Source organism: Crocuta crocuta, unplaced genomic scaffold, assembly GCF_008692635.1.
Source record: "Crocuta crocuta isolate KB4526 unplaced genomic scaffold, BGI_CrCroc_1.0 scaffold19, whole genome shotgun sequence".
Lineage (NCBI taxonomy): Eukaryota > Metazoa > Chordata > Mammalia > Carnivora > Hyaenidae > Crocuta > Crocuta crocuta.
In genome coordinates, this window is record NW_027551565.1 from 3,445,543 (window position 1) to 3,465,966 (window position 20,424).

General features: G+C 37.2%; 1 protein-coding gene and 1 non-coding gene across 6 annotated transcripts in view; both read left to right on the plus strand.

The window, feature by feature from the left end:
• The window catches only part of GMPS (guanine monophosphate synthase), an 85,709-nt gene that overhangs the window by 25,558 nt on the left and 39,727 nt on the right, over nucleotides 1-20,424 (plus strand). For 3 of the 5 annotated variants that reach the window (XM_077750087.1, XM_077750084.1, XM_077750086.1), the window contains exons 2-3: nucleotides 12,110-12,291; nucleotides 16,155-16,269. In XM_077750087.1, the coding sequence (XP_077606213.1) occupies nucleotides 12,110-12,291; nucleotides 16,155-16,269 (297 nt within the window). Of the gene's footprint in view, nucleotides 1-10,287; nucleotides 10,390-12,109; nucleotides 12,292-16,154; nucleotides 16,270-20,424 lie in introns of those variants that run through there. The other 2 variants (XM_077750083.1, XM_077750088.1) reach the window with 2 other exon arrangements.
• Nucleotides 5,261-5,362, plus strand: LOC144220024 (U6 spliceosomal RNA). Its single transcript, XR_013331590.1, has one exon. It is a non-coding gene; the product is annotated as a U6 spliceosomal RNA (small nuclear RNA).

A 20,424-nucleotide genomic window follows, 5' to 3' on the forward strand; every position in this document is an offset into this window, starting at 1 on the left:
TTTCATCTGTAAGTGAAAGTGTTATTTTGAAGTCATCAGAAGAAAGGCAGGGAAGTTTGGGGATAAATATTATTTCTTCCTTTTTTTAATGTTTAGTTTTGAGAGAGAAAGAGTATGAGTGGGGGAGAGGCAAAAAGAGAGGGAGACACAGAATCTGAAACAGGCTTCAGGCTCTTAGCACAGCCTGACTTAGGGCTCAAACTCTGGAATGGTGAGATCATGACCTAGGTCAAAGTCAGTCGCTTAACTGACTGAGCCACCCGGAGACCCCTGTATTATTTCTTTTTCTTTGATTATGTCTTTGCAAAGAACCTTTGGTGCTTGTTTATGTGAATAGGTCCACACATGCTCACACCTGAAATCACCTTCAAAAGACGTACTTTTTGTTAAAATGATTGATCTGAGTCACAATAAGAATGCAGAATAGGTAGGGAAAACTAAGGGTAAATGCAAAGAAAAAAATCTGTGAGGAGGATGAACAGAGGTAAACACAGTTCAGAACTTTTCGTTTCACTATTTTAATAGTGTGAGAACAGTTGTCACTGAATGTTGTCTAACTTTTAGAAATAGGTTGATTTGAGCTGATTCATAGTGGCTTAGATTTACCTAGAGATAACCTTGTTCATTTCTCAGTTGGCTAATGTTCACCACTGAATGGAAAAACTGTAATAAAACTTTAAAGGATTTGAAGATCGTGAGGTAAATAATACTCTGATTTTCATCAACAGTGCAAGTTTTCTTAATTTAGTACTGGTTTCATAAGTATAGTTTATCCATCAGGTAACATTGCCATAGCTTTCTGAAAAGACCTCTTTTAGGATAATTGGAATCTGAGGGGAAAATAATTAATGATTTCAGAGGGTTTAAACATTGGTATTAGCAATTTTAATGTTGGACTAAGTTTTTATTTCCCTGCAAGTTAGATGAGATAGAATATAGACTTGTGGTTTTATTTTCTTACTCAGTGTTCATATGTATAAATTAAATCCATTAGATCTGTATTTAGTTATCTGAGAAGATGAACTTCCTCAACTATTCCTGTGGTTAGGGTTTATACGTGGGAGTCTGACAGTGTTTAAGTGGATGCTGGAAGTAGTAGTAGAGTCCAAGCTTACCTGCTTTTTATTTTTTAATTCATTGATTTTAGGTAGTTCATTCAGACTGTGTTCATTATGTTTAGCAGTGGTGCCCTTGAACTTGAAAGGAGCTGTTGGCACCGTAAATATAGGGTAGAAGAAGATTTGTAATGATTTTGAAGAATCCAGAGACATAGTTGGTTATTCAAAAGAAGATGAAGTTTGGGTCAGAAGTACAAATTGATTTGGTAAAGGAGAAAAAAAACAATATGGAGATGGTGGTGGCTTGGTCCTTATCTAACATGTAGAAATAAAGCAGGAGTGATGAATATACCTAGTAAGTGCTTGAAATTTCATTAGGGGAAAGAATTTTCTCAGTGTACGAAATTATTGGCAAACCAAGAGAAGTAAAATGCTAAGACAAAAAATTTATGTCTCTAGGGCCTTGTATTTCCCAGACCTGTTGAACATTGAAAACTTAAAAAATGTAGTAATTTATTGAGGGAATTCCAGTATAAGCTTATAGGTTACATAGATTAAGGGAGATAGATAAAAACGAACTCCAGTTAACTGAGTGATCATAATTTTTGTTCACGATGCTTAATACCTACACATGAGAAATTTTAAGATAAATAGAACAAAGTCAGTAATCATAATTTAAGCAACACGAAGCAGAAGCTTGGTAAGCATTGCATGTACAACTAAATGTAAATGCAGTATTGTATATTATCATATTGGGATGTCCTAGGACTTGTAGATTTTTCTCAGATGTAAAGCCATTTCCTGAGGGCATTTTATACATTTGTTACATAAAATGAACTGCATAACTGTCACCTGTATTCAATAATTGCACCTAGAACTTTTTATATATTTCATTAGAGATTTATTTAGAGAGGCTTTTTTGAGAAGCCTATAGCACTTACATACAGATAAAAATATATGTATATCAAATAAATTAGTTTTAGTATTGCTAAACTTTCTTCATGTTCAGTCTGATTCTTCTAAGAAATTACTTTTTGACTTGAGTTGTCCAGGAATTGTTTTTCCACACATCTTCCATGCCATCAAGAATTGTGATAATTCAGCATTTCTTGAGTGCTCAATTACTTCTGGGACTTTTTTCAAGGCCATTAACAACTCATTCTGCAAGTTTTAATGCTGGTACTTCCTTGATCTTAACAGAAGATGTCAATGGAAGTTTTTCAGGTAATAACAAGGACTCAGTTCTTCAAATGTTTTGCTGACCGAATGTTAAGGGGTTGAAACCTTGTCCAAAGATACTACTAGGAGTAATAAGCCACTGCACTTTCTAGAGGCCTTACTCAAGTGTTTATAGAAAACATAGAGCAATGATGTACTTGGTGAATTACATAAAGCTCCAGAATGTCTATCCTAGTTTTGGATAATGAAATCTTAGAAATTTCAGCCAAGTTCAGCCATTTTCCTTTTGCTGAATCCTTGGGGCATTTTTCTGCCTGAAGGAAATTTTCTAAGAGACTCCAGGGAATTTCTTTCCCTTAAGGGATTTTATGTCAAATTGTACATAACTATGACCAAGGCAGTGACAGCTGTGTCATTGAGCTAATGCAAAATTTAAGATAGTGTGTGATTTTCGAGATGTCTGGCTTTCGTTTGGCATGTCTGAGATTGATTTATCCATGTTGGGAGTTTTCAGCCAAAGAAGACATGGTATACCACTCTGTGGGACCATGGAGAGTTTAAAGAGTCGGTCAAGGCCTTCCTTTTAGGGCTTGGAAGGTATTTTGGACTTAAGTGACCTTTATTCTAAGGGAAAGTCACTATTGGATTTTAAGCAGGAGGAGGACTTAAATCCGATTTCTTTCCTTTCAAGCACCCAGGCTTGTTAACCACCTGATCAAAGTCAGTATCACTGGTAATGGAACAAAATGACATTGTGTCCTTGCCACAGTGTTCTATCAGGAAGAGGCATGATTACATCACCATTGTAGGATTGTTGCCAAAAAATATTTATCTGGAATCACAAGACAACACGTAGATCCTGCTTGAGGCATGTTCTACAAAAAGCTGATCTGAACTTTTAAAAAATGTCAGTCATAAAAGATCATAAAAAGGTGAATAGATACATAGTTACTGATTAAAGGAGACAGTGACATGAGAATGTGAGTGCAAAGTGTGTGGCTTTAGATAGGGTTCTGGAAATTTAAAAAAAGCCATGTAAGACATTATTTGGTGACATTTGGGGAAATTTGTGTGTAGATACTATCAGAGTTAAATTTTTTGGGTGTGATAATATAGCAGTTACGGGTAGTTATGTAGGAGAATGTCCCTGTTGGTAGGAAGTACATGCTGAAAAATTTTTGGAGGAGAGAAATGTCTATAATTTTTTTCCCAGTGGTTCAGGGGAAGAAGTATATATAGATAGGAATAATCCAAATGTGGCAAAATGTTACTAATTGTTGAATTTAGGTAGAGAGTGGTATTTTATTTTGCCATATTTTTTTTTTTTTAAGTTTATCTGACACCCAGTGTGGGGCTTGAACTCAAGACCCTGAGATCAAGAGTTGCATGCTCCTTTGAGCTGGACAAGTATCCTTGTGCCATATTTGCATCCTTTCTGTAGGTTTAAAAGTTTTCAAAAAGAAAAGGAGGGTAGAACAAGCATATGATAAGGTCAAGAGCTAGAAGATCTCTCTCTTTAACCCTTTAGTTGTAGTAAAGTCTGTTGGCATTTCTAAAGTACCTAAGGTGTTGGATAATTTTGTGAAGATGATGTACAATTTTTCCAGAGTATAGGTGTAGTGAGATTCAGTAAGTAAATATGTTCAAACTTCCAGTAGCCTTTGGGTAATGAAAGGATTATTCTGGGTAATCGAGTATCCCAGATGACTAAAATGTGTGTGTGTGTGTGTGTGTGTTGGTGGGGGGGGGGGGGGGTTTAAATNTTTATTTTCTTTCTTTTTTTTTGAAGAGAGAGACAGACAGACACAGTGTGCAAGGCAGGGAGGGTCAGAGAGAGAGAGAGAGACATAGAATCTGAAGCCAATTCCAGGCTCCAAGCTGCCAGCATAGAGTCCTGTGTGGGGCTCAAACTCAAGAACTGTGAGATCGTGACCTCAGCTGAAGTTGGACGCTTAATTCACTGAGTTATCCAGGTGCCCCCTAAAATGTCTTTTTGAAGAGCAACTACCTGAGTAAGTTTAGTACTTAACAAAATCCAGTTTCCAAAATCATTTATAAGGTATAATACTACTTTTCTTAGGTATCAGTGGAACATTATTTCATTCATGAAAGCAATCTTTCTAAAGTAATAAAGCTTACTTCCTTTAAGTACCAAAATATTAAAAAATAAAATGAAAGTAGTCTTCCAAAAATACCATGCATATTTACCCACTTTCCTTCTATAGTGCTGATTGTTTTTTGGTTTAAAAAATACTACATTTACATCCTGCTTTTGCCATTTTTTCCCTAGGCAAGTGACATAGTAGCTGAATCTCATTCTTCTGTCTGTAAAATAGAAACATAGAACATTATGAATAAGAAAACATGTAAAGCACATGAAATCCTAGGTGCAAAGTAAATGCTAGTTCCCCTTTGTTTTATTTAAAAAAATCTTATTGGGGTGCCTGGGTGGCTTAGTCGGTTAAGCATCCGACCTTGGCTCAGGTCATGATCTTACTGCTCGTAGGTTGAGGCCCCACATCGGGCTCAGTGCTGACAGCTCAGAGCCTGGAGCCTGCTTTGGATTCTGTGTCTCTGTCTCTCTGCCCTTCCCCTACTCATATTTGCGTACTCTCTCTCTCTCTCTCTCTCAAAAATAAACAATGAAAAAAATTTAAAAAAAACTTATTGTAAAATAAAACATGGGCACAAAACTACATACAACAAATGTATAGTTGAATGAATTATATAAATTGTGTGCTTTTTATTCAAAATATTGAAAGTTTTTTCTTTTTTTAAAAAAATTTTTTTAACGTTTCATTTATTTCTGAGAGAGAGAGAGACAGACAGACAGCATGAGCAGGGGAGGGTCAGAGAGAGAGGGAGATACAGAATCTGAAACAGGCTTCATCAGGCTTGAGTTGGCTGTCAGCACAGAGCCCGATGCGGGGCTTGAACCCACGAACCGTGAGATCATGACCTGAGCCGAAGTCGGACGCTTAACTGACTGAGCCACCCAGGCGCCCCGAAAGTTTCTTTTCTTTAAAGTCATATAATTTTGTTATGCACATGTGTTCATACAGAGCAGATTATCATGGCTCCTTTGCAAGGATGACACACAAATGTGTGAAGTGTTCCATGTTTTTCCATTTGCAACGATGTGGATGGAGCTAGAGAGTATTGTGCTAATAAGCAAAATAATCAGAGAAAAACAAATACCATATGATTTCACTCATAGATGGAATTTAAAGAACAAAACAAAGGAGCAAAGGGGAAAAAAAGGCAAACCGAGAGACAGACTCTTAATTATATAGGGAACAAACAGATGGTTACCAACGGGTACATAAGTGAGGGATGGGTGAAATAGGTGATAGCGATTAAGGAGTGCACTTACAGTAATAAGCACTGTGTGTTGTATGGAAGTGTTGAATCACTGTATTGTATACCTGAGGCGAATTTTACATTGTATGCTAACTGGAATTTAAATAAAAAAAGAATATGTGTTGAGATTGGTCATTCTGGGTTCAGAGTCTAATTTTGATTCATATTCTTTTATGTCCTGTATAATTTTCTTAATATTTTTTAGTTCCTTTAGAAACAGTACTTTCCAGGGGTGCCTGGGTGACTCAGTGAAGCTTCCAACTTTAGCTCAGGTCATGATCTCATGGTTTGTGAGTTCAAGCCCCACATTGGCCCTTCTGTTGTTAAGGCAGAGCCAGCCTCAGATCCTCTGTCTTTCTCTCTCTCTGCCCCTTCCCTGCTCTTTCAAAAATAAATAAACATTTAAAAAAAATTTTTAATTTTAAACGTTTTTATTTATTTCTGAGAGAGACAGACAGCGTGAACAGGGGAGGATCAGAGAGAGAGAGGGAGACACAGAATCTGAAACAGGCTCCAGGCTCTGAGCTAGCTGTCAGCACAGAGCCCTATGCGGGGCTTGAACCCACGAACCATGAGATCATGGCCTGCGCCGATGTTGGACATTCAACTGACTGAGCCACCTAGGTGCCCCATAAATAAACATTTTTAATAAATTAAAAAAAATTAGTACTTCCCAGTTTTGATCTGTTTTTCTTTTCGGCTTGCTCTTGTAGGGATATTGTTTTATTCCTTATCTCTTTTTTACTTTTAGTAACTTTGTATGGGATTTGATTGTATAATTTCTGTTTCTCTTTTATGTGAATTTAATTTTCCTGAGTTTTTAGAAGGAATCTTCGTTGATACAACTTTTGTAACTTTATAGAGCTCCTTCTGTTAAAATTATGGCAGCTTGTTTTCTCTGGAGTCCTTGCTCTGATCCCTCCCACTACTTTAGTTTGACCCTTCTATTTTCCTTCCTCATCTTTTTTTGTCCTGCTTAATTTTGATTCTGCTCCCAGCGGTTGCTCCTCATTTGTGAACCTTGTCCTACAAGGGAGCCTTGGCCCATTAGTTTAGAAGGTTCATGGGTATTAAATTCCTTCCATTCCTTTAAGCCTTACCTTGGTTCTCCTGCTACCCGTGCACTATTGGATGGAGTCCACACACCTCCCAGTGTAGCTGCTGTTCTCGTATTGGCCCTGTGCCTTCTACTTGTTGACTATTCTAGAATTCTCAAGATCTTCACTGAAGCTAGGTTGTTTCCCACACAAATGCTGTAACACCACAGTTTGTGACTATTGTAGTTTGTCCCACAAGCTTGTATTTTGGAGTTCTTGGGGGGAATATCTTGTCATTTACTGTTTAGTTTTGCTACCTAGTTGTTCATTGATAGATGGGAATTTAGGATGATACAAAAATGATAACCATCTCTATCTTATGAGAATCTCTAGATTTTTTTGTCTTAATGTTAAGTTAGGGTACTGATATGATTTGGTCTTTTCCTTAGTATTGTTTTATTTATGTTTTAAAAGGTGTCATCATAATAAAATAAAATGACAGACCTCAGGTGAGTTGAAAGGGGTATTAAGCTTTCAGGCTTTTGTATTTACTTTTTAATAGATTTTACAAATAGGCGTAATTTTTCTGTTGTGTAGTGTTGAATTTCATTTGACTCTACTGTTGATGTGACTGATAGCTTCTTTTCTCATTAGGGTCCTTTTTTCTAATCTCTTAAGCTTTGGAAGTTTGATTATCAAACTTTACAACTCTGTGTGAAATAGGAGTAATGAGGTTCAAGGTTTTGAGAGAAAGGAACTTTTGCTTTCATTTCTTGTGGTCTTTTTTGCTTTCCCTGAGTTGTTGCAGCTTTATACTGGATATAGACAGATTGATAGCCAAGGTAGAAAGAAAGGAGGCAAGGATTCAGTATTTTCCTCAGTGACCTCTGATGACGTATGATTGAACATTTTCAAAAGTTGATAAGAAAACAGTATACATTTTTCTTTTAAAATGCATTTAAGTAAACATTAGTTGACTTAAAGACGTACAGACAGTCCTCACTGTATAATAGTAAAACGACCATAAAAATGTGCAAGCTGAGATTATGCAAAGCAGTTTAATCAATGGCGAGATTACAGTGGTTTGTAACCTTTGAAATATTTTGTCAAAACATTAATCTTAACCATTGTAGAAGTATTGAGAAATAAAATACTGAAACTGCTTTTTTCAATGTTTTTTTAAAATTTATTATTGAGAAAGAGAGAAACAGAATGGGTGCGGAAGGGGTAGAGAGAGAGGGAGACACAGAATCTGAAACAGGCTCCAGGCTCTGAGCTGTCAGCACAGAACCCGACACGGGGCTCAAACCCATGAACCGTGAGATCATGATCTGAGCTGAAGTCGGATGTTTAACTGACTGAGCCACCCAGGCGCCCCTGAAACTGCTCTTTAGTAGAACTTAAAATACTAGATACAGTGAGAATTTTTTTTTTGTAAATACTGATTAAGAGTAGTTTAAACAGTGCTTCTCTTTGCATCTTTTCTATGCCTTGATGGCTTTCGATATTTTACCCTTCACACTTTGAAATGTCATGAAGTATCTCCAAGAGTTTCTTTAATGGGTCACTTTCTCTGGTACATTGTCATCCTTTTCATCATAGTCCTCATCAGTGTTAGTAAGTCCTGTCATCCTTTACATCACAGTGCTCATCAATGTTGGTAAGTCCACCTTCACCAAGTTCTTCTGGCCACACATCTAACCAAGAGGCGCTCGAACCACAGCAGCGTCAACACGGCAATGGCCACTAATTTCTTCCACAACTTCATTTACATTGAATTCATATTTCACTTCCAGTGTATCACTTTCCATTTCTTTGCCACACTTTTTAAAAAATGTTTATTTATTGGGGCGCCTGGGTGGCTTAGTCGGTTAAGTGTCCGACTTTCGCTTAGGTCATGATCTCGCGGTTCGTGGGTTCGGGCCGCGCGTCGGGCTCTGTGCTGACTGCCAGCTCAGAGCCTGGAGCCTGTTTCAGTCTGTGACTCCCTCTCTCTCTGACCCTCCCCTGCTCACGCTGTCTCTCTCTATCTCTCCTAGAAATAAATAAAAACATTTAAAAAAATTTAAAAAAAAAATGTTTATTTATTTTGAGGGGGAGGAGGGCCAGAGAGAGGAGGAGAAAAGAAAAGAGAATCCAAAGCAGGCTTTGTGCTGCTAGTGTGGAACCTGGTGCAGGGCTTGAACCCATGAACCATGAGATCATGGTCCGAGCCAAAACCAAAAATTGGACGCTGAACCGACTTAGCCACCCAGGTGCCCCTGCTGCACTTTCATCTTTATTGGTCAGTCCCCTCTTTGGATTATCCCCATAGGAGTAAAATGTCATGTGGATTTATCACTGGGCAACAAGGCAGTAACACAACTGTACTCTAGCTGTTTTGTTTTGCAGTGACCAGTTGCTAATAAACTTTGAAAGAAGGGACATATCGGTAACTCATCATAATGTTTGTTCTTTATGTGATAACTTGTGGATTGAAGAGCTGGCAATGAAGTTTGTGCTTTGTGTAATTACTCACAGTTAATATATTGTAACTGAAATTTGAGCCATGTTGTTGCAAACTGGTGTTAATTAACTGAACTTTGATATAAACAATGGTGGATTCGTACATGTCTGAATCATGCAAAGGGAGAACTCTGCCTGCAATGTAAAAAAACAGGTTAGTACTTGGATTTGATAAAAATTATGACTGTGATAAGGGGACTGAAATCTGAGAAATTTACACAGTAACAAAGTGGTCATTCAAAAACACTTTCTGTTCTTTATAAAAATTAGGTTGGGGCACCTGGGTGGCTCAGTCGGTTAAGTGTTCAACTTCGGCTCAGGTCATGATCACATGGTTTGTGGGTTCCAACGTGGTGTCGGGCTCTGTGCTGACGGCTAGCTCGGAGCCTGGAGCCTGCTTCGGATTCTGTCGCCCTCTCTGACCATCCCTGCTCATGCAGTTTCTATTAGAAATAAATAAAACATTTTAAAAAATTAGGTTAAGAGGGGAACAGAGGATCTAAAGTGGACTCTGTGGTGACAGCAGATGTTCTACCATGGGGCTCGAACTCACGAACCGTGAGATCATTATCTTAGCCAAAGTTGGACGCTCAGCCAACCTAGCCACCCAGGCGCCCCAATTAAGATTAATGAATTTTAGACAAATTCTTAAAAAAATTTTTTTAAATGTTTATTTATATTTGAGACTGGGGGAGCGGGGGGACAGAGAGAGGGAGAGTCAGGACCTGAAGTCGGCTCTGTACTGACACAGTGATCCTGATGTGGGGCTTGAACTCACAAACCGAGAGATCATGACCTGAACCGAAGTCTGATGCTCAACTGACTGAGCCACCCAGGCACTTCATTTAGACAAATTCTTTAAGGGGTAGCGTGTATGCACCTGCATGTGTATAATCTGACTAAGGGCAAAAGTCTGGAAGGAAAAAGTTTTAGCATTTCTTTTATTCTAGTATAGTCTATAAACTTCTTTGTGTGATCTGATTTTTCTACGTTGTTAGTATTTGTATGATTAAAATATCCATTTTGTGATCTGAATAATCCTTTCTGGCCTCTGGTTTGGTCCTTCTCAAGTCTTTTGTAGATGGCTGCGATTGTTGCTTTTTTCATTACTGCAGTGGAAGTGTTGGTGAAGTTGTGAGGTCTGCATTTATTTTTTCACATAAATGGAAAAGGAAGAGAGATGGAAAGGATTACAGAAGTGTGTGAAGGACTGGCTTACGCTTTTTTATGTGAAAATTTTACAACTGGAGGTGGGAAAACTCCAAAAATGTTTATTATAAACCTTTAAAATGTACTGAAGAGTTATAAGAAAAATTTTAATATTTTTAAAGTTTAAGAGAGCACGCATGCAAGCAGGGGAGGGGCAGAGAGAGAGGAAGAGAGAGAGAACCCCAAGCAGGCTCTTCACTGAGCAGAATGTGTTGTGGGGCTCGATCTTTGGAATCTTGAGATCATGACCTGAGCTGAAATCAGGATTTCACTTAACTGACTGAGCCACTGAGGCACCCCAGGAAATAAAATTTTAAGTCACTATTGCTCATTACTCAGATATAACCTCTGTTAATATTTTTGTGTAAAGCTGTCCCTATTATGTTCATATGTTCTTTTTCATACATGCACATAACATTCTTTTACTTGATAAAGTATTTTAAAATGGGATAAAAAAACATTTTAATATGCTTCCTACAAGTGGATTTCCAGAGTAAAAACACAGCTTTTAGTTTTTTCTTATGTGAAATGTACAAAAACAGAATAGAGACTGGACTAAAATGAACACTGTGTACTTATCATCTAACTTCAATGATTTCAGTGCATAGGCAGTCTTGTTTCGTGCATACCCACCTACTCCTGCATTATTTGAAGCCAGTTCCACGTAACTATTTCAGCAGATATAGTTAAAAATTTTACATTTTGCCAAGTTGCTTTCTAGAAAAGTGTAATCAATGTATACTTGATAGACATAAGGTTAAAAAACTTAACACAGTTTTATTGTTAAGGGCTAGATGCACACATATAGCATTTCCTCAGGTAATACAAAAAAAGTCCTGATGAAGTGAGTTTGAGCATGTTGTACTCTGGCAGCAAACTTTCAGTTCCTCATCAGAAAATCCCTCATAGGACTGCTGTGACTGTTAGATAGGGTGACCATATAATTATTTATTGTTCAAGCTAGGATGCTTTTGAGATTCAAAGAAGGCACTCCTAATAATACCAGTGTAACAGGCATAAACCAGGACTGTATTTTGGCACAGCTGAGTTGTATGCCCACCCTATTAGATAACAACACACTTAATACATTTATATGTAAAGTGGTTATATCAGGTAGCCAATAAATGGTAGCCTCTATTAAAGTGTTTATGTGTGCCCATGTATGGATATGTATAAAAATCTTCCCCTTAAATTTTTTTTTCTGTTTTATTTGAGAGAGAGAAAGGGGGCGGGGCAGAAAGAGCAGGAGACAGAATCTGAAGCAGGCTCTAGGCTCTGGGCTGTCTGTGCAGAGCCCGATGTGGAGCTTGAACTCAAGAACTGTGAGATGACCTGAGCCAAAGTCGGACGTTTAACCTACTGAGCCACCTAGGTGACCTTAAAAATCTTCCCTTTAAAAAAAGTGCTTTGAGGGCCACCTGAGTGGCTCAGTCAGTTAAGCTCAGGTCATGATTTCACGGTTCGGTTCGTGGGTTTGAGCCCCACGTCGGGCTCTGTGCTGACAGCTAGCTTAGAGCCTGGAGCCTGCTTCAGATTCTGTATCTCCCTCTCTCTCTGCCCCTCCCCTGCTCACACTCGCGCTCTCTCTCGCTCTCTCTCTCAGAAATAAATAAAACATTAAAAAAATTTTTTAAAAAAAGTGCTTTGAATTGGCAAAGCCCTAAATTTTTTGTTTCTGTTTTTGGAGCTGACAGTGACCCTTGGTTTTAAAGGTAGCTCTACTTTTCATAATTAAGCAGACCTTTGTCTTAATAATTGCAGCTGGAGAATGCTGGAGGAGACCTTAAGGACGGCCGCCACCACTATGAAGGAGCTGTTGTCATTCTGGATGCTGGTGCCCAGTACGGGAAAGTCATAGACCGAAGAGTGCGAGAACTGTTCGTGCAGTCGGAAATCTTCCCCTTGGAAACACCAGCATTTGCTATAAAAGAGCAAGGATTCCGGTAGACTTTTCACTTATGTTTTCTTAGGAGATTGAGCTTAGATTGTAGGAGGTTTTTATTAATTTGCTTAGGCAGTGAATTTTTTGAATGAATATAAGACATGCAGTGGTTTTACAAGAAATTTTCCATGGTTCTGATTTTAAAAAAATTAAAGGAAATTTTTCTTTGAAAAACCATATTTGTATTTTATTTTTATTTATTTTTAATGTTTATTTTTGAGAGAGAACGTGCAGAGGTAGGGGAGGGACGGAGAGAAGGGGACAGAGGATTCAAAGCTGGCTCTGTGTTGGGGCGCCTGGGTGGCTTAGTCGGTTAAGCGTCCTACTTTCGCTTAGGTCATGATCTCGCGGTTCGTGGGTTCGAGCCCCGCGTCGGGCCCTGTGCTGACTGCCAGCTCGGAGCCTGGAGCCTGTTTCAGTCTGTGACTCCCTCTCTCTCTGACCCTCCCTTGCTCACGCTGTCTCTCTCTCTCTCCTAGAAATAAATAAAAACATTAAAAAAAAAAATTAAAACAAAACAAAACAAAACAAATGGGGCTCTGTGTTGACAGCAGAGAGCCCAGTGTGGGGCTCAAACTCACAATCCATGAAATCATGACCAGATGCAAAGTTGGATGCTTTACTGACTAAGTCACCCTAATTTTCTTTTTTAGTTAAAAAGATTGCCTTAATTTATTTTTTTTATTATTATTCTTTAATGTTTATTTACCATCGAGAGACAGAGACAGAGCATGATCATGGGAAGACAGAGTGAGAGGGAGACACAATCTGAAGCAGGCTCCAGACTCTGAGCTGTCCGCACAGAGCCCGATTCGGGCCTCGAACTCACAAACCGTGAGATCATGACCTGAGCCAAAGTCAGATGCTCAACTGACTGAGCNTTTTATATTTTATAGGATTTTGGGGTCATACTTGTATTTGGCTATTATGGTCATTCTTTCATTCATCCCAGAGCATTTGATCAAAGGAATGTATACTGTGGCTAGAATACCTAAATGAGAAGAATTCTGTGTCCAATGAGTCTCTCTTGCTTCCTATCCCAAAAGACTTAAATTTCTAAAATATGAAGATTTCTCAAGTCTAATATAAGGTCTGGCTCAACAGCTTATATGCTCAGAACTAGTCAAAATGACAGCCAGCTTCTCTATAGTCTCTTCCTTTTAACAATTTCTGGTTAATGCTATGCCTTTTCTCAAGTAATTAATGTTTTTTTCCCTTATTAAAAGTGTTGCCAGAAGCAAGGAGCTGCAATTTGTAACCTTAATCGGCTCTAAAACATGATTGCTATGTTTCCTCCAAAATAGAAGATGTTTAATTTATCTTAAAAACATTTTTTCCATGAGAGAAATGTTTAACTTTTAAAGACTTCACAGATATGTTATTCCTGTGATTTTTATTTCTGAAATAGAATGAATTGGACATCAGAATAGACAGGTTTAAATTTAACTCTGTACTAGTCTTAGAATATAGATAAAACTATATTTTAAACTGTAGAATTTTTAGATTAAGAAGGGACCCTTGAGTTTATCTAATGGAACAGTCTCTGTATGCCAGTGAGAACCAGTTTTAGGGAATCAAAAAAAATGGTGCAAGAATTCTGAATTCTCTGTCATATCTAACTAGGCTCCTTCATTCCCTTCACCCAAAACAAACAAAAAAATCTCCAACAAGCTAACCTAGTCTTAGTTTAAAAATATGATAGCCAAATCCTTGGCAATAGAATGTTAATTGTTTTTCCTGCCCCCTGATCACAAGCGATTCCTAAGTCTTGCTTATGTCCAGAGGTTCTTTCTTTGTAGGAGTATAGGAACTATAGCACTGTGGCTTTGATTACTGTAATCCTGTCTGCTGAGAGATCTATTTGATCACCCTTTTCCTAGAATGTTAGTACTGTGACAGAGGAGACCTCTTAACCTTCTTGTTTTTGTAAGCTAGACCTGCTTGATACATAAAATTGGTATCTGGAATGCCTTATGGTTTATTGGGCTTTGTAATTGCAAGTTAGTTTCAAAATAATTGCAGGTAGAAATTTAAGACCCAGAATGACTGATTAGCTCTTCTTGAGAGTTATTGAGATAAGAATTTTCATAATTGGCTTAAATACTCCTTGTGTTTCATCTTTGACTAAGTCCTTTGTCTATTCTTGTTAATAGTATTAAGAATCTTACAGTCCTGGAGCACCTGGGTGGCTCAGTCCATTAAGTGGCCAACTTTACTCAGGCCATGATCTCACAGCTTATGAGTTTGAGCCCCGTGTTGGGGTCTGTGCTGACAGCTCAGAGCCTGGAGCCTGCTTTGGATTCTGTGTCTCCCTCTCTCTCTGCTGCCCCTGCCCTTGCTAACACTGTCTCTCTTTTTCTCAAAAATAAACAAACATGAGGAAAAAAAATCTTACAGTCCTGAGTTGTTTAGCAGATTATTGAAGGATGCTGAGCAGTCCGCAGTGGTTATATTTTATAAAACTAAGTATACTGCAATTTTAGGGTCTTGATTATTGAGTATATTTTATAGAGTTTTAGCTTAGGAATTAAAATAAATTTTTTAATGTTTATTCTTGAGAGAGACAGAATATGAAGCAGGGGAGAGACAAGGGAGGGGCAGAGAGCAAGGGAGACACAGAATCTGAATCAGGCTCCAGGCCCTTAGCTGTCAGCACAGAGCCCAATGTGGGGCTTGAACGCAGCGTACCATGAGTTCATGACCAGAGCAGAAGTCGGACATTTAACCGACTGAGCCACCCAGTCACCCCTTTAGCAGCTTCTTATACAATTAAATCTTTACTGGAGGTGCAGGTCTCTGTGATTCTGGTATTTGTAGCCGTGTGAGAGTGAAGTTCAGGTGATGCCAGATTCCCCCGCCCCCTTCCTAAAGAAAACCCAGAAATGTAGATTTTTATGTAAAACTTTCAATATTAAAATGTTCTAAATTTTTTGAATGAATGCTGAAGGCCAAATTGGATTTATCAGTGGCCATGTGAGGAGCATAGGCCTCAGTTTGCAGCCTTTTTCATAATAACAGTTGGGACTCCCAAGTTAACCCATAGAATGCTCTGTAAATTGTGATATAGCGAAGATGTAATATTGACTGGGTTCTGAGAGAATGCCATATGGGCAAAAGTCATATGTTAGTTCCCTATCTTAGGTAAAACAGTTGGGAATGTTGGACAGGTCTTCAGCCAAAAGTTAGGTTATTATTCATATTCTGTCATCCTTTGATGTATCTTGCTTTGAGTCATCCAGGGTCTTTCTGTGACGTGCTTTACTCCTTTGTGTCCCAGAAGGTCTGTATTTTTCCTCCTCCCTTTAGCATTCTCATTTACTTTGTGAATGAAGAAGACAAAACAAATTCACCCTAAATCTTCACAGATAGAAACATTAGCGTTTTTGTATTAGAAGTTTGTACTTATTAATAACTGAATATTGAATCAATAGACTTTCACACATTGCAGTAGAGTAAAAATGATTAAGCTGTGTAGGAGGTTGGATTTGCTATAATATACTGGAAACAGCAGAATCCCTGAATCTGTATTGGGTCTCCCTCAGTGCTTCAAAGGAGAGAGACTATAGACTTTGCATAAAAATTAGTGGTTAGAGGGTGCCTGGGTGGCTTAGTTGGCTGACCATCTGATTTGACACCTGGGATCATGACCCGTGGCTCAGGTCATGATCCCAGGGTTGTGGGATGGAGCCCATCATCAGGCTCTGTACTGAGTGTGGAGCCTGCTTGAGATTCTCTTTCTCCCTCTGCCTCTTTCCTCCGCTCATGCACTTTCTCTCTCTCTCTCTCTCTCTCAATAAAATAAAATAAAATAAAAATAATCAGCTGTTAGAGATTCTTCACTGACTCTCTGCCTTAAATCCACAGTGCGATTATCATCTCTGGAGGCCCTAATTCTGTGTATGCAGAAGATGCTCCCTGGTTTGATCCAGCAATATTCACTATTGGCAAGCCTGTTCTTGGAATTTGCTATGGCATGCAGGTACATCTGTGAATTTGCCTTAAGAGTTGATTTAATTTTATCCTGTTTGTGACTCGTACTATATTAGTATTTTCTGTCTTTAGAGTGTGTAGGATATTTAGTTGTATGAGTTAATTTGTGCATATTACAACTGTTAACAAATTGCTACAATAGCATGGCAGAACTGACCTGAGTGGAAATCACTTTGTAGAAAAAATAACTGTATTACTGCATACATTAACACCACCCATTTTAAAAAAACAAAAAGAAAAAACTTAGACATTCAGATTTACATGTTATAGAAATAGTACACAGAGTTTCTGTATATTTTCATTCAGTTCCCTTATTGACACTTTTAACCTTTGAGAGTAAGTTGCACACATGATGTCCTGTTACTTGTTGTATTTCTTAAGGGCTAGGGCTCTCTCCTGTGTAACCACAGTACAAATAACAAAATCAGGAAGTTAACACTGATTCACTTTTGCATCTAATCTACAGAGTGACTTTACATTGTACTGTTTTTCTCATTAATAATGCCCCTTATAAGTCCTGGATCCAGTCCAGGACCATGTGTATTTAGTTGTCATGTCTCTTTATTATCAGACCTTTACTTTGGAACCATTCCTCAGTCTTTTCCTTCTTTCATGACCTTGACAGTTTGGAAAAAAAAAAAAAAAAAAAAAAGGATATTCTAGCTCTGTAGATTATCCTACAATTTTGGTTTGTTTGCTATTTCCTCATTGTTAGATTTAGTTTTTTGTTTGTTGTTGTTGTTTTTTTTGGCAGGAGTACCACAGAAGTGATGCTGTGTTCTCCTCAGAGCATCTAGTTAGGAGGCACGCGATGTCTGTGTGTACCATTACAGACAGTGTTAATTTTGATTATTTTGTTAAGTTGGTGTCTGCCGAGTGTCTCTACTGTATTGTTAATAAGTATATACATCTTGGAATTATATCAAAAACAAGAATAAATAGGGACTGAGGTCTAGATATTAGCTATTCTTATATAAGTTAGGTGTTTAGAAATCTATTTTGGCTGTTTTGATACTTTCTTGGTTACTTTATTTTTAAGTAGTATAAGTTTATTAGACTAGTAGAATGTGATTACTGAATACGATAATGGGGAAGATAATACTGAACCAGTAACCTGCTGTTAACTTAGAATGATTTGTTTAGTAAGATCTATTTACTAAGGAGGTGGAAATAGAAATAAATACATTTAGGAAAAGTTACCCCTAGTGGTTGTAAGCGAAATGATTTTCTAATTGAGATAATTTTTAACAATGTGTCTTATATAACCATGTCATCTGAAAATTAGCTAGGAAGATATTCCCTGAGTAATAGTAATTACTAAGGAACATGTTACAGTATTTTGACTTTTGTAGTGTCAGAAGCAAGATACTTTTTGTTATACTTAGAATTCTCTGCTATGATGAGAATAGCCAAATAAATACGGTGACTAGCTTCACTTGCTTGTGGATTGTCTTGATCTCTTTTTCCATTTGCCCACCTTTTGGCTTTAGCATGTACTAAAGTGGAAGGGAGGAGAGGGTCAGGATCAAGGGGAATTAATCTAATTGCAAGATCTTGATTAACTAGACGGAATTGGTGTTAATTCAGATACTTTTTACTTACCCATGATACTCTGTTCCTCCCTAATTGATTATTGAGAATGCCTATTAATTTTTGATTACTTGCCTGTGTAGCTTAATAATTAAGATGATGTGTTCTTTCTTCCAATGACTGAGTTGTTTTAAGTTTTTGGATTGAAGATAATTTGAAATTTTAGTAAGTGGGCAAAACAGAGGGAGTCTTTTTTTTTTTTTAAACAATCTGGATAAATCCTTTGTACTTTAATATGAATTTTATACAGAAGGAGGCTAATGTGTAAAAGGTAGAAGGTGAGCAGACCAGTATATTTTCTTTTAGCTACCTCTGGAGCATTTAGCAAAGTAAAAAAATATGAATCAACACATAAGAATGTGAATATATTCTAACTAACTTGGATATAAGTTAAAAACTAAATTATTCAAGCAAAGAATGTGAATATATTTTATTCCAGTGCTTGATTACAAGAGCAGAATATTAGGAATCATTGGTCTATAAAACAGCTTTACCAGATTTCATTTCTTGCTAATTGTTTGTTATAGTTTTCCACTTTGATTTAGAGGAAACACTGATCACTAAAAATATGTGACGTACAAGGTACAGAAGCTACAACAATAGTTACTTTCTTCTCTAGGCAACAAGCATTTTTCAGCAAAAGGCTCTTTTTCCCCTGTTAATGTTCTCTGAAATGCCAACTGGTGATTATGAATTTGACTTGGATAATAACTTATTTTTAGATTTTCTTATATAGTATTCTAATGAATGCATTTTCTTAGAAGAGCCTGCATCTTGATTTAGTTGATATTTGGATGACTCTTTTTTTTTTTAATATAATCTTCACACTAGGATGTAATGTATTTACATGATTGATTTCCCATGCTAGTGTAGTCAATATTAATCATATAGCACAACTTAAGTTAAATGGTTTTTAGTAGATTGAGAGGCATTATAACATTCTGTAAGGAAGACTCTCACAGATACCTTTTTTCAGGACCCACTTACAGTGAAATACATGTGGAAAGTGTTGCCTTAATTTAAGTGCTAGTGGTTGTTTCTCCCTTATGCCAGTCCTCCATATAACTGTAAGGCCTAATTTTTCTGTTATTTAGTAGGGATCTTATTGTAGCCAGAGCCAGGCCTGCTCAGGTTAAATGTGTACAGCAGATTGCCTTTTTGTCCTCTAAACTTACATAGTAGGACAATGGAATAGGCTGATCGTGGTCCTTTAGACAAAAATTGTCTTTCCATAAAATGTTGGTGTAGGTGACACATCTAGCTAATAATGTTGTCTATAAAGGACTGACTTCTATTTCTTAGTGGCTGTTAGTTGGGTAAGATTAGCACTAAAAGTCTTACTGTGGGGTGTACTTTTGCCCCCAATAGCATTCTGAAATTTTACTAATTTCAGTGTCTTATGTCCCATCTTTTCCCATTCATGGGATTCTCTTGTCAGAGCCTTTCTAATTGCTTTCTGGTAATTCTTTTCTTTAGAAGAAAAAAGTTTGTCCTGCTCATTGCTCCATTTATCTCTATTACCCTCTGCTCAGCATAAGAAATATTAGTACAACTTTTGAAACTCTCTTTATACTTTTCTCCATGCATACTTTTCTCTTTTCCTACCAGAGGCAGCACTTTTCCTGAATTTTATTATTCATTCTCTTTTCCTTACAGCTTTATACATAAGCTTATATCCTTAAATAATGTTATTTAGTTTGCCTCTTGATCTTTATATAAGTGAAATTCTGCATGTTAATACATTTAATTGTAAGTTACTCATTTTCACTACTGAATTTTTTGTTTGAATAGTACAGATTAATTATACATTTCACTATTAGTATTGCTGATCTTTTTCCAGTTTTTTGCTCTTACAGATTATACTGCCATGAATATTTTTGTACTTGTCTTCTGGCATTCTACATACTCTAACTTTTCTCTAGGGTAACTGAATTGAAATGCTGAATCTCAGCTTTACTAGTAATATTTCCCTCCAGTTTTCATTCCTGTAGCAGTATATGAAAATTCTTTGTGCTCTATATTCCTGCCAGGCCTTTAACATTGTCACATTTCTTTTTTGATTTGCCTATCTGAAGAGGCATTAAATGGGATCACATTGTAGCCTTAGCATTCATTGTCTTTATTATTGTAAGATTTGTATGTTTACTTGCCAGTAGTATCTGCTTTAGTATAGAAGCATGTTAATGATTTTTGCCCATATTTCTATTACATTGTTTTATTTTACTGTGTTTGTATATGTTGGATACTAAACATTAGCCAATTATATATAGCAGATACCTTCTAGATTATAACTTGGCTCTTCACTGTTGTAATTTCACTTGGTTTCCGTTTTTTTTTTTTCCCTTTTCTTTTTTAATCCCAAGAAATATCTTTATTATAAGTGTTTGGTTTCTTTACACACGTCGATGAGGTGTTGTCAAATTACTTTTATTAAAAGGGAATTTCCTTCCCTTTCTTCCTCCCAAATCTAAACCTTGTTGTAAAACTGGTAAATAAGACAGATGCTGATCTGATTGGGTGGTAGATCTGGAGTACTGCCTGAGTTTCTTTTGAA